General features: G+C 52.3%; 1 protein-coding gene across 7 annotated transcripts; it reads right to left on the bottom strand.

Annotated features, from left to right (window-relative positions):
• Positions 1 to 991: 991 nt before the first annotated feature.
• On the bottom strand, positions 992 to 15,496 carry C4H20orf96 (chromosome 4 C20orf96 homolog). Of its 7 annotated transcripts, XM_036186385.1 has the most exons (12): positions 15,430 to 15,447; positions 15,212 to 15,260; positions 14,896 to 14,962; positions 14,590 to 14,677; positions 11,246 to 11,361; positions 7,359 to 7,517; positions 5,235 to 5,334; positions 3,983 to 4,140; positions 3,802 to 3,903; positions 3,572 to 3,658; positions 2,852 to 2,970; positions 992 to 1,249 (listed from the first exon to the last, which is right to left on the bottom strand). In XM_036186385.1, exons 3-12 carry the CDS (start codon positions 14,896 to 14,898, stop codon positions 1,189 to 1,191), a joined length of 993 nt encoding a protein of 330 aa, XP_036042278.1. In that variant the 5' UTR covers positions 14,899 to 14,962; positions 15,212 to 15,260; positions 15,430 to 15,447; the 3' UTR covers positions 992 to 1,188. The 7 variants fall into 7 exon arrangements, with proteins under 7 accessions (XP_036042278.1, XP_036042276.1, XP_036042275.1 ...); XM_036186383.1 differs by lacking the exon at positions 14,896 to 14,962 and having other exon boundaries at positions 11,246 to 11,358; positions 15,430 to 15,496; XM_036186382.1 differs by lacking the exon at positions 14,896 to 14,962 and having other exon boundaries at positions 15,430 to 15,496.

The raw sequence follows: 15,496 nt of genomic DNA on the forward strand, positions 1-15,496 counted from the left end.
ACTGCTGACAATGGCCAACAGTCAGCCAAAACAAGGAGTGACTAGGTGCCCAGTGTCCATCAAAGGTGCTTCCTTTCAGACCCTCACTCACCTCGTGCAGCTGGAAAACAGTGTCCATACAAGAGTCTCATGGACACAAAGAAAACAAAGCAGCCACCCTGACTCCCCTTTGGAGGGCTTTACCTATTCAGGGCTGGGGTTGCAATGCGGTGATAGATGACTGGTTTAGCATGAGTTTGGTCCCTCTCACCAAAAAGAAGAAAAAGGCTGTGGCTATATCAGAACAGCACACTTGTTTCGTATGTGTGGCACCTGAGTCCCATCCCGAGCACCAGGCAAAGCAAAGCAGTAGAGCCCTGTCTGCCTAAGAGGCAGGGGAGTGTCTAGGAGCATCTGGCAGATGAGCCCTGCTTGACAAGACTGTCTCTACAGGCTTCATCTGGGACAAATCTCTATCTCTGCTGTGTGTGGTGGTGGTGCAGGTGATTCGGGGTCGGGGGAAGCTGTGAGCTGCTGCAGAGCCAGAGAAGGAAACGGAACAGCCCTTTGGAGTAGTTCCAAGTTGAGCCCAGAAGCCTGCAGCTTTGACATTTGTGTGGTCACTTGGAGCTGGAGGAGGCTTCCTGGGAGGGATTGGTTCTCAACAGACAAGGGCCTGTGGTGTGCTGCTGTGAACAGCTCTGCACCAAGCCTGAGTTTGGACTATATTCCGATGTATTTCAGGGAGGAGCAAGGCTAGGCCAGAAGAGAGATGGCCATCAACACTGGGGACCCAGGGAGCTCTCAAGTGAATGAATTTCAGGGAGTCTCTCTTCTGCCTTGGCACTGGCCTCAACTGCTCTGGGCCCCAACTGTAACTGGACCAGGAAGGAACCATGGAGACAGAGGAGGCAGTACCCCAACACTAACACTCCTCCCAGATGCCAGCAGCACAGCAGTCTAGCCCTGATCCTAAGGCAGAGGCCATGGCTATGGGGCCCAGACAACAGCACCAGGCAAACACAAACCCAGCTTTATTGGCAGCAAAGACTGGGAATTCCTGCCTGATCCAAGCAGCAAGGGAGCGGGCTGGAGGAGGGGCGGGGCTGTGGGTCAGACTCAGAATGGAGACAGCGTCTTGCAAGTAGACCTGCCCAAACCCCTGTGACGGAAGAGAGCAAGGAGGAGAGGTGCCAGGCATGCCGCCCTCTAGAAGGGGAGTGGTTCCTGCACAGGAATGTTGAGCTCCACGGCCATGTCTGGGGTACACCTGGCAGGAAGCAGAGAAGGACTGTGAGAGTCAACGGGGACACCAGGATTAGGAGTAGAGGGGACACACCTCCAGTTTCATTATAACCCCGGGGGTGGGTACTAGGGAGACATCATCCCAAAACTCAATCTGCAGCCACTTGCACATGCACATGTGGCGGGGGGGGGGGGGGGGGGGGGGGTGCGCGCGCACACACACACACACACACACACACACACACACAGGTCAAAAGTGGGAAGAAAAGTTGTCAAGGACTAATGTACCCCTAAAAAGGACCAAGACCAGAAGGGAGCGGGAACCCACATCAATGTCACATCCTCAGGGAGTCCTTCCTTGAGTGCCCAACTAACTGCCCTGGGACAAGCGCTCCCAGGCTCATGGAGCTCTCGAAGCTCTGTGCTCAGAGCTCAATGTCTCCTAATGTCTTGTGCCCTTATGGGTCCTGTGGCTCCTCAAGGGCCACTCTCATTCCAAGGCTCCCTGGCATTTCAGAAACAACCGAAACTCAAAAGAAAAAAATGAAGGGGAAGAAAGAAGGGAGATGGAAAGCAAGTAACAGAAAGTCAACCAGCAAGAACAGCGAGCCATGGTGTGGGACGGAGGCCTGTCCTCTGGGCCAAGGTGCCACCATCTTCATACATTTGGCTGTGCCCGGTTGCAAAACATCATCTCAGCTCTATCTGATGGCTGGTGGCATTCCCTCACAGAAGAAGGCAGCGGGGAGGGTCGTGGAGCCCCTAGTTGAGCATCTAACCTCTCCTCCCAACCAGACATGTGGCCTCAGGGTCTCAGGGAGCGGCTGGAGGTTGTTATAGACTGAAAAGAAAAGTCTAAGAGGACTCCACTCACACAGCCAGGGGGAGCCATCACCCATTCTGGAAGCAGGCTTTCCAGTGTGCTCACACATAACTCCTGTGGTGACCCCGTGACCTAGGCTCTGGGAGTAAGGCGATAAACTCATTGGTTCCCCCAGAAGGAACTCTGATGGAATCAAACTTTGGCTCGTTGTTGGAACCTTAGCGGGTAGATGTTGCTGAACACCCTCTTCTGGAAGAAAAGTCTCTAAACACGTGGTAACCCCAGCATTCGGAGGGCTTGAGCAGGAGAATCATATTTGCAGCCAGCCTAAGCTACAAAGCGAGACTGAGCCTCAAAATCCAAAGTCTCAAAATAGGACACAAGGAAAGGGAGGGGACAGGGAGACACAGGGGAAACTATATAATTTGCAAGTGCGAGGCTTTGCCACCACACAAGGTCCTGGTGGTGGCATCACAAAGAGGTCTGGCCTGGCCCACTCTACCATCTGGCCCTACAGTAGAGTCTAACCCTGGGGAAAGCAGGCCAAAGGTTAATTTTGGAAGGAAAGACATTCTCCTCTTGGGGCACAGAAGCCTGCCAAGCAGAAAAGATGTCCCTCCACCTTTGTCCCAGTGTCTTCCCTGGAACTAACCATCTGGCTCCGCTACACCAGAGATGGGCAGAGAAAAACTGTGTCTAGGCTAGTGGCAGAGTGGAGGCACACCTAGGCTCTTACCACCTACCCAGATTACCTTCCCTAGGAACCGGCCTGCTCAGCCCAGCGTGGCAGCCGAGACTACATACTTGGGTCTCTGAAGTAGAACATCCTTAAAAACGACCTCTCGGGGGTCCCAGACTCCTGCATACATTTGCTCCACCTCCGAAATTAATACAGGTATTTCTTTCTTCAGCTGCTCGATAAGCTGAGGGGAGAGACACAGGAAGGAAGTGTGAAGTCCAAGCCTGGAAACAAGGGACAATACCACGGAAGGACGGTGTCTGGGGAGATGGTACGGATTGTCACTAAGATGTGCTGGATTCCAGAGAGGCAACCTCCCTGTTTAGGAACAGGCATGGGCCTTTCCAGTGAGGTGACAGACAGTGAAGAATGGAGGCAGGGGACAGAGGGGTGGGACACACAGTGTGAGAAAGAAGGGCCTGCTGGAGACAGGAGCCTTGAGTTGAACATGGATGATGGCACCCAGATGCTGAAGACTCACTCCAGAGGGGGTGGGGTCTCGCTCCCCGACTCTGATCACGAGCCAAAGGGTGAAAGGAATTGGTTAGTGTAGAGTAGATAACAGGTGATGATGCTGATGGGTCATGGCCTGTAGTGGTGGCCAGTGAGGCAAGGTCAAGGTCCAGGCAAGCATGAGTCCTCTTTGAGATGATGAGTCACAAGGGTACAGTCAAGGAAGAAGGTCAGTACCAGAGCCCGGCCCCTCCTGAGGACCAGGTCTGTGTGTAAGCCAAGGCCCATCTGCAGGTCCCTCACAGAGGCCATGGCCTTCCTGGTGCCCTCACCTGTCTGAACCAGATCGTGCACCTCTGCAGGCGCTGGCTGTCCAGGGTCTTCAGCAAAAGTACCTCCTCATAGGGCTTCTGGGTTTTCTGTGGACAAAGGAGAAGCCTGTCTCTGGACACCCTAGGCAAGAGCACACAGGTGACTGACAGGAACACCAGAGGCAGGGGACAGGGAGGCTAGGAGGGCCAGGCCAGCACCTGGAGACCCACCATAGCACCTAGCTACTCACCACCATCAGAGACCTCAGGATTTTCTTCTTCTTCTTCTGAATCACGTTGGAAAAACACCCCAGGATCATTTCACGCATCTCTCTAAGGCTGTCCAGCTCATCCTGGGGGTTGGCAGAAAGGGCTTGGCCACCACTCCTACCTTCCATGAAGTCTAGGTATGGGGGCCAGGGGCTCCTTTACCTGCTGGCTGTCCTTTGCCTGCTGGACCTGGCGTATATAATTGGCGATCTGGACCGACCTGACGGGATACTCGTGATCCATGTAGGTGCTCAGAAAATTCACCTCCTCGTGGATCTTCAGGATTTCAGCATTTAGCTGCTCCACCTCCTGCTTCAAGCCTGGGTGGGGACAGGATGGGGAAGGGACGGACAGTTAAAGAAATGGGCAGATGTCTGGGTCTTCCCAGGAGACCTCGGACACCCAGTTGTCCTTGGCCAGTGCACTGGGGTCTGGGCTGAGATGTGCCCACACGAGGTAGGAGGTGGTGGAAGCTGCTAAGGTCTCAGGCCCCAGAAGAGAGAAATGAAAAGGTGAAAGACCCCTAGACCAGTCCAGTGCTGCTGACTGCTAAGTGGCCCTCCCCGAGGAGACTATATCCCTAACTGGACCTCAGCATCCTCAAATACATGCCCCCAAGGAAGCAAGGCCAGAGAGACAGGGTGTCATTGGTGCCTGAGACATGATCCTTGGCAGGATGAAGACCAAGTTCAGCAGCCATGATGGCTCACACCTGTAATCCCAGCACCCAGAGAGGCTAAGGTGGGACTGCTGAGAATCCAAGGCCAGCCTGGGATACAAAGCGAGTTCCAAGCCAGCCTGAGCTACAGAGTGAGACCCTGTCTCAAAAAAAGGAAATGAATGGAAGGTAACATCTATCCTGCCTTCCTCTGTGGAGGGGATCCCCAGTGTCTCTGACTGCCTGACACACATCTCGGCATCTAGCTTCTGGGGGCGGGGGTGGGGGTGGATCACAGATCCCGAACAATGGAAGCCAGACCTGGGTCCCAGCCACTGCCTCCCAGAGGGATCTTGATAGGAAACTTAGCCAGACTGAGCCTGGATCCCAACTCCTAGCCACATGGCCTGCAGCAGGCCCTTCCTCTCCCTCAGCTTCAGTCTCCTCCTCGGTAGGTAATGGATGAAAAAAGACCCTGCATCCCAGAAGGTTACAGCGAGTGTGCAGCCACAGACTGAGTGCTCTTCCTCCTTTGTAAGCTGTTGGCTCTAGATCTTAGCAACGTGCTCTCCCCAGAAGGCAGCAGGGTCTGGTAGAGTCAGAAAGGGAACGCAAGGAGCGGCCCTCCCCCGGGGGGTTGCTCTGGGATGAGGCCGGAGGGGGGGCGCTGAGCGGGGGTGGGGGGGTAGGGGTGGGGGTGGGGAAGTGGAGGGTGGGGAAGTGGGGGGTGAGGGGGTGGGAGGGGTCGCCCCTTACTGTTTGTTTTGCTCTCTTCCTTTTCTTTCCACTCCTGGAGCTCAGACCTCAGCTGCTCCACCCGCTTCTTGTTTGAGTACTCCAAGATGTCGATGACATTCTACACGAGGGGTGAGGTCAGCTGACCACGACGAGCCCCTGCTGGCTCTCCAGCTCACAGTGGGCCTTTGCCGTCACAGAGCACTTCCACAACCCCACTCCCAGGCCCAGATGACAGAGCTGTTACCTCCCACTCCACTTCTCAATGGGCTCCTTCCCATGGCTGAAAAGGCCCTCCATGATCTGGCCTGGGGCAAACTCGTCTTTCCCCGGATCCCTCACTCACACCCTGCTGTCCACAGCACCTGGAGCTCCTCATGCTCCCTCTGCACCTCTCACCCCATGTCTGGGGCATCTGTTTCCTCTGCCTGCAACGCTCCTCATCCAATCTCTACCAGTTCACACCTCAGCAAACTTCAGCTCAAGTATGGCTTAACCCAGGAAGTCTTCCTGATGCTCCAATGTCTGAGTCAGAGGTCCCCTTGGGCCTCCCCAAGTCTCCTCACCTCCTCCAGTACAGCACATACCCAATGCTAACTGCAACTGCCTGGTGACCCCCATAGAGGGAAGGCTTCATGTGGGCAAGGTAGGTGTCTCATGATGGCTGTTCCCAAGGGCCCGAAGGTGTGGACCCAGGATGGTCCAAGGGGCTGGAGGGATGCCTCAGTGGGCTTCAATCCCCAGTGCCCACAGTAAAAAGCCAGGTGTGATGTTGTGGGTTTATAATCCCAGTACTAGGGGTGCAGAGACAAGCAGATCCCTGAGGTATGCTAGCCAGCCAGCCTAGCCTAATATGCAAGCCTCAGGTTCCAGGGACAGGCACTGTCTCAATAAAGAAGATGGACAGCTTCTGAGGAACAACAACCCCTAATGGTCTTCACATGCAAGGGTGTCTCGGGTGGGGCAGTGCAAGAAGCTTGCTTGGGCTGAAGAACTATGTGGCTTTGGTCTCTGTTAAAATGGGACTGTGTCCACCAAAGCCTCTTAGGTATAACTGCTTTTGGAGATAGGACCCTTAGGGAAGTAAATAAGAGTGACTGAGGTTACAAGGACAGGCCCTCATCAGAGAGGACCAGCGTGTCCCCACAAGACAACAGCACTCTCTCCACACACAGAGAAAAGGCATATGGGGACATGGTAAGAAGATGGCCATCTGCAAAATCGGGGAAAAGGCTATAATAGCAGCCAGCCCTGCTGACCCCTTGCCCTTGAACTTGCAGTCTCTACTACTGTAGAAGCACCCCACCCCAGCACCTTCCTACAGCAGCCTATGGGATTAATTCACCCTGGCCAGAGTCTGAACCTTTTTCTGCATCTCACAGACTCCAGGTCAGCTCTGGACCAACCACAGTCATAGAGAAATCACCCATCCACTCTCTAACTTCTCTAGCCCAGACTCTGGGCCCCTGGGACCTTACTGTACTCTCACCCAGCACCAGGAGAAGGCTTTGCCAGCTCTCCACAAGTCCCTCTTCACCCACAAGCCCCCACGTCACCACTGAGTTTCACAATAGCAGGGTGGGCTCCAGACAGTACTGTAGTTACTTCCCCAGCAAGGTGTCAGTGCACTCAATCAACTGTATGTACTCCCTAAAAACAATGATAGCGGAGCAAGGAAGGCACAGATCCTGGGGTAAGACTGCCTGGGTTCACATCCTGGCTCTGACTCTTGCTATCTGGATGACCTGGAACAAGTCCAATCCCCTAGCCTTGTGCTTTCTATTTCTTTATCTGTAAAATGAGGACAAGAATAACGCCCACGCTGTCGGGCTGTTGTGAAGTATGTATGAGTGTACAAAGAGCGTTTGGTGTCTCACTGGGGACGCCCGGCCGGCAGTGGTGGTAGTGGCACCATCAAATACTTTCTACTGCACAAATGCCAGGTGTGACAGCCACGACCTCCCTTTTGAGGTGGATGTTATTGTGATCTACTCCACCAAGCTCCAAGATACAAGAGAAGTCTCCCAGCTGGTAAGTGGGGGTCGAAGGGAGACACTGCGTTTTCTCAGATGGGGGGTCAGGAGTAACCAGCAGAGGGCGCGCCAGCACGGGAAGGAAGCTAGCAGCGGGGAGGAGGCGGCTCACCCCGAGAATGCCCTGCTGCTGCAGCATTGTGCGCACGTTCACCGCCATGTTCTCCTCCATGTCCTGGATGGCCTGGATCAGCTCCTGGTTGAGCTTGCTGAGGAAGCTCTCGTGGTTGTAGAGCTCCTGGAGTGAGGTCCGCTGGTTTCGGAGCATCGACTGTGGATGTAGGGCAAGGGCGGGGGGGAAGGTAGCACTGTACACGTGGCCCTAACTTGCACGCTGGGGGGGGGGGGGGGGGCGGGGCGGAGGGGGGGGCAGAGGAAGGGGCAGCGGCGGGAGGGGTGCCGAGGACCCTCTCGCCCCAAAGCCTCCTGTAGTAAATGCTGCCAGGTGGTTCCCCATCCCCTGCAGGTCAGAGCTCCTGGAAATGGAGACACTGTTACCCTTTCACCCTCTAAGTGGGACACCCACACACACCATTGTCACATCTCTGAAATGAGAATTCATCCTACAGTTGTTGACTCATCATCATCTAATTAACAAACATCTGTACATAAGGCCACACTCTATTACTAAAGACCTCTTCGAATTTATGAAAACTAGAAAGAATGGACTTGATGGTGGCCCAGTTAGGTAAGAAGGCAGCAGAGATGATAGGCTAGGTTTGGACAGAAGCAGGGAAGGGTGGAGGAGAGAACACCCACGTTTTCTTATCATACAATGCCCCTGTGGAAAGTGGGTGTGAAGGGGTAAGTGATTTGCCCAAGGTTACATCCAGCGGTACAGAAGATCAATAATGTTAGTAGTTAATAACAACATGAATAACAACAGCTGGCCTGCTGCTGGACATTGGGGCAGCCAAGTGCTGTGACTTGCTCTCCAGATGACACACGAGTCAGTTCCTCCTCCTCCAGCTCACAGGTGGAGGCTCCAGGAAGTTAAGTGGCATTGTCACCATGGCCCCGGACTGATAGAGACTGGGAAGCCAGACTGCAGCCAGCGACCCACAGTCTGTCTTCCCACCATCCGGACTCAAGAACTCAGTGGGACCTGCAAGGGGCCCAGTGTATGAATGGTAGCACAGGCTGGAGCAGGACAACTTCCTGCTAATCAGGCCAGTGTGAGGAACGTAGAAACACCCTGCCTCAAAAAGAAAAGAAGGCCGGGCGGTGGTGGCACAAGCCTTTAATTCCAGCACTCAGGAGGATCTCTGAGTCTGAGGCCAGTCTGGACTACAGAGCAAATTTTGGGATAGTCAGGGCTACACAAAGAAACCCTTTCTCAAAAAACCAAAATAAATTTTAAAGAAAAGAAAAGAAAGAACAAACGAGAGAGACAGACAGAGATGGAGAGAGAGACAGAGAGACAGAGAGACAGAGAAAAGAAGTAGCTAGGAGAGGCTGGCCCTCAGTGTGAGTAGAACTAGACTATCCCAGATCTGCCACTTGCCATCTGGGGGAGCTTGGACAAGTTAATTAACCTCAAATAACTCATTGGTAGTCATTCTAAGCAGCTAATAACTAATTGCTGCTTCAGAGAACTGCCATTTAGAAATGAGATAAAAATCTCCAACACAGCCATGAGGCAATTCGGGCAAGCTGGGTGTGTGTGGAGCAAACAACAGCTGAAGTGGGTTTCTTTGGCTCCAGTGCCCCCCACACCCGTTTCCATCCCATCTGCGTACTCTCTTCTCTGTTCCTTACGGTCACCCTGATTTCCCCATCTGCCCTGGCCTTCAGCTCCTGTATTAAGGACCAGAGAACAGTACCATTGCAAGTGCATTGTGGCCGCTGTGTGCTGGCGCTGTGTCCAGAATTCCCATTACCTCATAGCAAGTCTAGGAGACATGAACTAATACTAATTAGTCTCACTTTACATAAATCCGGATTCCATTATACCCAAAGTCACATACAGCACAGCTACTGTTAATGGCTGCTAGCCACTCCTCTGTTTGCTCCCACATCCCCAGACCCCAAAATGCAGAAATGCCTTGTCGTGTGTGTGTGTGTGTGTGTGTGTGTGTGTGTGTGTGTGTGTGTGTGTTTAAAAAGCCACTTTCAAGTCCCCGGAACAGAACTCAAATTGCTGCTGAAATGAAAAGATGGGAACACACACTGATACACACACACACACACACACACACACACACACACACACACACACCGTGACTCTAAGAAATGGGGTTTTATGACCGCTGCTCTAGAAATGTATCTGTCTAACCACAGAGCTAATGTGGGACGGTGTTTTCTCCTGCATGACCTTGACCTCAATATGTAATCCTGCAATTCCAATGTGTGGCTGAGTCTTCCCAGGCTTCTAGGACTCCCATCCCACACCATCTTCCTTGTCATCTTGCTGGGCTCCTTCCAGCAGCAGGTCACACGGGGACTGCCTGTATCTGTTTTCTCTGGGTGCTATCACCAGCGCAGGGTCAATGCCTGCCTGCAGTTCTGCGAGGAGACACTGGATCAATTAAGAGGCGTCTCTTCTTTTGGGGTGGGGGGTGGTTAGTCATTACTCTGTTTCTCAAGTGAAGTTCAAGGCCTGCATTTGTACCCTGTACACAGCTGCATCTCCAAGGCCTAAACAGTGCCAGGCCCTCTCCAACAGGTGGTAAACATCCCTCCCCCAGATGGCTGCCTCGGCCTCTTCACTCCCTGACCCACCTATCTAAAACGGCCTCTGATTCACACTTTCTCCTGAGCCCTTCAGCTCCAACCTCAGTCTTGTTTCCCTCGGGCTGTATTATCGCTTCACTGGTTACTGCCATTTTTGTCTCTTTGGTTTTTGAGACAGGTTCTCCTTCTGTAGTCCAGGCAGGCCTTGAACTCACGATGCAGCCTGAGCAGTCCACCTGCCTCAGCAGTCTCCCAAGTGCTGGGATTACAGGCAGGAGCTGCCATATCCTCTGGCTTATCACTTCACGCTCTATATGTGTGTTTATAATCACTCGTCTCCCCAAGGCCAGAGCCTGGCCCTGGTGAATCTCCAAGCTCAGAACAGGGCCTAGAGCACAGCAGGTGTTGAGTCAGGACCTGCTGACTGACTTAAGGAATAAACGCTTACAAAAGACGAAGTACTGCCGAGGGGCACAGTTTACTGCAACAGTGTCCATGTCCACACTGTGAACCAAACAAAAACACACGAACTCTCCCACAGTCCCGACAGAGAGAACATCAGACACAGACCTTCCTACAATTGAGCGACCCATTGAAACCGTCTGTCAAAATGAGGGCTGAAGGGAAAACACGTATTTTTACTTTTATTCTTGAGTCAGCTCTCACAGTTTAACCCTTACTGGCCTGGAACTCACTGTGTTCGAGGTCACCCTCTACTGCATGATGAGTGAAGGCAAGCTAGCAAGCTGGGCTACATAAGACCAGTCTTTAAAAAAAAAAAAAAAAAAAGCTTTAAATATGGTCCAAGTGATTACAGAAACCATAACACAAGGGTGGGCGTGGTGGTAGAGCACACCTATATTCCAGCACTCTAGAGGCCAAGTGAGTCCAAGACCAGTGTGGGTTACCCAGTGAGACCTGACCTGGGGGGTGGGTACGGAATGAGTTAGCTACAGTGGTATCAGCTGGTGTGAGGGCTTCAGAAGAAGCCTTCCAAGCACCACTCCCAAATAGGCAGGGCTCCGTGTACTGCCAGCACTAAGACAGGCCAACTGATTACATTTCTAATATGGAGAACTAGTCTAATCCTTTCCATTTAAGCACAACAACCCAATCTTAACTGTTTGGGCCCCCATGACACTGTTTTCTCGCTGTGTGACCTGGTACAAGCCATTTCTCTCCCCATCTGCAAAATAAGACTAGTTAAGTGTGCCCATGGGCTTGCTGTCTGGAGACAACTAGCCAGAGCTGCCTCAGTCTGCGGAGCCGCGCGCCCGTGCCCCGTCTCCTGCCCGCGCACCGTCTCCTGCTCCGGGCCTCTCTTACCCGCATCAGCCGGACCTTGGCCTGCATCTTCCCATGGTGCATTCCTTCCCTTCTTCGAGGTCCCCGGACATTCTTTGACAAGCTTGCCACATCTATAGAGGACTGGGACTTCACTGCTGAGGACAGGGGGCAGTGGGGGTAGAGAGAGGATGAGGGGCACACAGGCCTGCGCCCAGGTCCCAGAGAGTGCCATCATCTGGGCCCCAGGCCCACTCATTTACACATTTAGCTCCGGGCCCTATGCTGGGCCTTGTTATAGGGAGGGACAAGCCCAGGAGAAGGCAGTGACATGGAGATGACAGAGGATGGCCAGCAAGAACAGAGATGGCCAGGGACGGGACCCCTCCCCAACGGGGCCCCTCCCCAGAGGTTACAGGCTTCAGCTTCCCTTCAAGGTTCAACCTATTCTCGGGAAGGTGAACTTCAACGGAAACACTGAGGTAACCCAGGCCAACCCCGCTGTCAACCAGAATGAAAGTCAAGACCACCACCACCATCCCCGCCACAGCAGGCATGGTGGTGCATGCCTTTAACACTTGGGAGGCAAAGACAGGAGGATCTCTTGTGAGTCAGAGGCCAGCCAGGGCTACAGAGAGAGACCCTGTCTCAAAAAAACCAATAAAATAAAATAAGAACCTACCCTCTCTGTGTTCTTCCAGCCCAACACAGAAAGGGGCCGCAAGTGGGGGACAGCATGTCCCACAAACCCAAATTCGTGCTCTCCCCACCTGGCTGGTAGAAAGGTCAGTTGAGGCTTTCTAGCAGCTCTGTCACCTGGAAGACCATGTGGTTTCCGGTCCCTCAGTCCTCCTATAAGATGGGAACAGCCGCCGGGTGGCAGCGGCACACACCTTTAATCCCAGCACTCGGGAGGCAGAGCCAGGCGGATCTCTGTGAGTTTGAGGCCAGCCTGACCTACCAAGTGAGTTCCAGGGAAGGCGCAAAGCTACACAGAGAAACCCTGTCTCAAAAAACCAAAAAAAAAAAAAAAAAAAAGATGGGAACAGCCATGCCTGCCTCATAGGTGGGTCATGAAGGTTGGATGGGAAGTGACTATGCCCTCAGTTGTTTAACACAGTAACTGCCACATCTACAGAGCTGGATTCTTGCTTCTAGTTACTATTATGTCTAGCGATCATAGCAGCTATGCAGAACTCCAACCAGCCATCTCTGCAACACTGTGAGCAGCAGTCAGATGGGATAGAGGTTCTTAGAGAGCAGATGCTTAGGATCCCTGCTGGGGATATAGCTCAGCTGGTGCAGTGCTGGCCCAGTGCACAAAGCCCTGAATTTAATCCTCTGTGCTACATTAACTGAGCATGGTGGTTCCAGCCTCAGGAGGTGGAGGCAGGAGGATGACAGCTTGAGCTGCAGGGGAAGGGAAGAAGGGAGGAGGCATGGGGAGGGGGAGAAACCCTGCTTTCTATCAGACAATTCTGTACCAACATGGAACCATCACTCAGCTGCCTGTCTCCAGCCTTAGTCGCCACCACATCCCTACCCCATGTGCAACTGTTCACTTAAGAACCATACTAAGTATTTACCAGATCAAGATCTTTAATTCTGGAAAATGTTAATACTGAGTGCTAAGATGGTAAGTTACTCTTATTACATATATGCTAACTACAGTTTGTTGTTGGGTTGGTTTTTTTTTTTTTTTTAGATTTTTTTGAGACAGGGTCCCATGTAGCCCAGGCTGGTCCTGGACTAGCTATGTAGCCATAGATAGCTTTCTCCTAATCCTCCTGCCTCTGCCTCTCAAGTGCTGGGATCACAGGCATGTGAGTATAGTGTTTGCTGTGCAAGCATGAGGACCTGATTTCAGATCACCAGCACTCATGTGAAAATGGGCGTGGCAGCAGAGGTCTAATACCACTGAGCCACACCCCAAACCATCTCTTTGATTTTTTTAAAAAATTATTTTAAATTCTTTTTTAAAAAAATTACATGCATTGGTGTTTTGCAAGTGATGTATAGAAATACATGCACACAAAACAATAATACACATAAAATAAAAATAATTTCTAAGGGGGATGGAGAGATGGCTCATCAGTTAAGAGCACTGGCTGTTCTTCCAGAGGACCTGGGTTCAATTCCCCACATCCACATGGCAGCTCACAACTATCTGTAGCTCCAGTTCCAGGGGATCCAACACCCTCATACAGACATACATAGCCCTACTGAAGCCAGTGTTTCCCGGAGTTTCGTGAAGGAGTACGAGTTAAGGATGGCTTACAAGACCATGGATGGCATAAATGGCTCACAGGCAGCTGCAGCCCCCAAAGTCCACCCAAGCATGGGTGAAAATTTATGAAAAGTGCATTCCTGGAGCTCCCTGCTTGCACGCCGCTCTGCCATACCTCTCTGGGAAGCTGTAACTATTCATAAATCCTAGAGGAGAGGCCTTGCAACTCTTGTTTAAGGAAGTTCCTGAGCCCTGTAGCTTTATTTCTCCCTCCATGGGGTGGGGATGGTGGTAGGGGTGTTTCTATCAAGAGGAAACAGCTACACAACACAAGGGCTGCTCTTTTTTAGCTTTGGCGCCTGTCCTGGAATTCTCTGTAGCCCAGACTGGCCTCAGACTTACAGAGATCTGCCTGGCTCTGTCTTCCAAGTGCTGGGATTAAAGGTGTGTGCTACCACCACCCTTCGAGGGCTGCTTTTGATAGTTCAGGCTACCCTTGAACTCATAATCTGCTGCCTCGGCCTCCAGAATGCTGGAGGAATTATCTGTGGGCACCACCATGCCTAGCCCACACAATCCGTCTTCGCAGTTGAAATGACTAAGACTCAGAAAGATGAAAGACTCTTTCTTCCAAGTGAGTAAATAGCATTGCCAAGATGCAAGCCCACATTTTCCTGTGCCAAGATCTCAGAATTTCCCTGGGAAGGTTAACAGTGATGTGATGGAGTCTATTAATTCCCCAAACTGTTTGTTCCCCTCCAGACATTTCCCAGCTCCCCAAACAGCCAGACATGGGCATGTGATGAGAGTTGCAGCCAATGGAAGGAGTAAAATGGTATGTGTCACTTCAGGTCTGGGTCCCCTTGTTCTTGCTCTCTTCCCTCTCTCTCTCTGCCAGCAGAGGTCCTCAAGGGCTTGCCAAACATTATATCTAAGAGGCTAACGGAGGCTAGTTTCCTGAATCACTGTATGGAACAGACCAGCTCCTCCCCACATGTCTACATATACATTCCTAAAAAATGAACTTCCATATCAATACCTGAAGATTGAAGGCTATTTGTCACATTAGCCTACATGATATGAACACTGTCAAGGGCCAATAGCAGCCACTCTAGCTTGTCCCCAACACCCACACTAGCTCCCAAGCATCCCTGCCTACCTGGCTGAGTCTTCATCTTGTTTTTGCTGTGGCCTTTGGTTTGTTGGAGGGGAGGCAGAGTATTCGACTTCAGGTTCTTCTCTGACCACTGTTAGGGAACATAATGCACCGCACATAACGCAGTCAGTTCCAGGGTCAGTGTGTTCAATTCCAGCTTGCCCTTTTCAGGTTACCTAAATCCTAGCACAAGTGACCTGAGCTCTAAGCCTCGATTTTCCCATCTGTACAGTGATCCTACTAACACAGCCTAAGTCCTTGAGTTGTGAGTCGTGAGAAGTGTTTGTAAGGCCGGCAGTGGTTACTAACCATTGCTTTTGTCGTATTGGGTAGCCAGAACTCAACAAGGACATGTAGACCATGAGGTGCTAAGAACCTGAAGAAACAGAAATCATGGAAAACACTCCAGACCCACCCTGTGGCAACTGGAGCAGCCAATGAAATCAGTGAGTGAGCAGCTTATTCACCCCTACGTTCTGATCAGGTGATGAGAGGTCCAGAGGCTGCTGGGCTTGTCCGGCCCAGAGTCTATCATGCTCAGTTCTCACATGAGAGTTGAGGGCAGGTGGAACACAGGGTCAGAGACCTCCACCCACACCGTCCGCCCTACCCTTCCCGGACTCACCAGTACTTGCGACTTGTGCCCTGGAAAGTGAGTCCTAGAGTGGGTGTGTCTGGAAAGAGTCGGGGGTGGGTAGGAAAACTTCCATCATCCCCAGCCTAAGGAGGGATCCTGCAGCCCTGCTTTACCAAGCACACCAGCGAGTGGGAGCCTGGGGGCAAGGGCTGCGGGATGAAACCCACGCATGCGTCCTCAGCCACCCCGCCACGCTCTCTGCTCACTTTAGTGCCATCGGGGGAAAAGAGAAGAATCCTGACCCTCCAGGCACAGACCGTCTTCAGAAGCGGG

The sequence above is a fragment of the Onychomys torridus genome, chromosome 4, assembly GCF_903995425.1.
Source record: "Onychomys torridus chromosome 4, mOncTor1.1, whole genome shotgun sequence".
Classification (NCBI taxonomy): Eukaryota; Metazoa; Chordata; class Mammalia; order Rodentia; family Cricetidae; genus Onychomys; species Onychomys torridus.

What these genes read in the sequence shown, in the direction of transcription:
- C4H20orf96 (XM_036186382.1), bottom strand. An exon ending in GGCACAAGTCGCAAGTACTG is followed by an intron (nt 14,678 to 15,211) that starts GTGAGTCCGGGA and finishes GTTCCCTAACAG; the next exon opens with TGGTCAGAGAAGAACCTGAA. An exon ending in GTTCTACTTCAGAGACCCAA is followed by an intron (nt 1,250 to 2,851) that starts GTATGTAGTCTC and finishes GCTTCCTGCCAG; the next exon opens with GTGTACCCCAGACATGGCCG.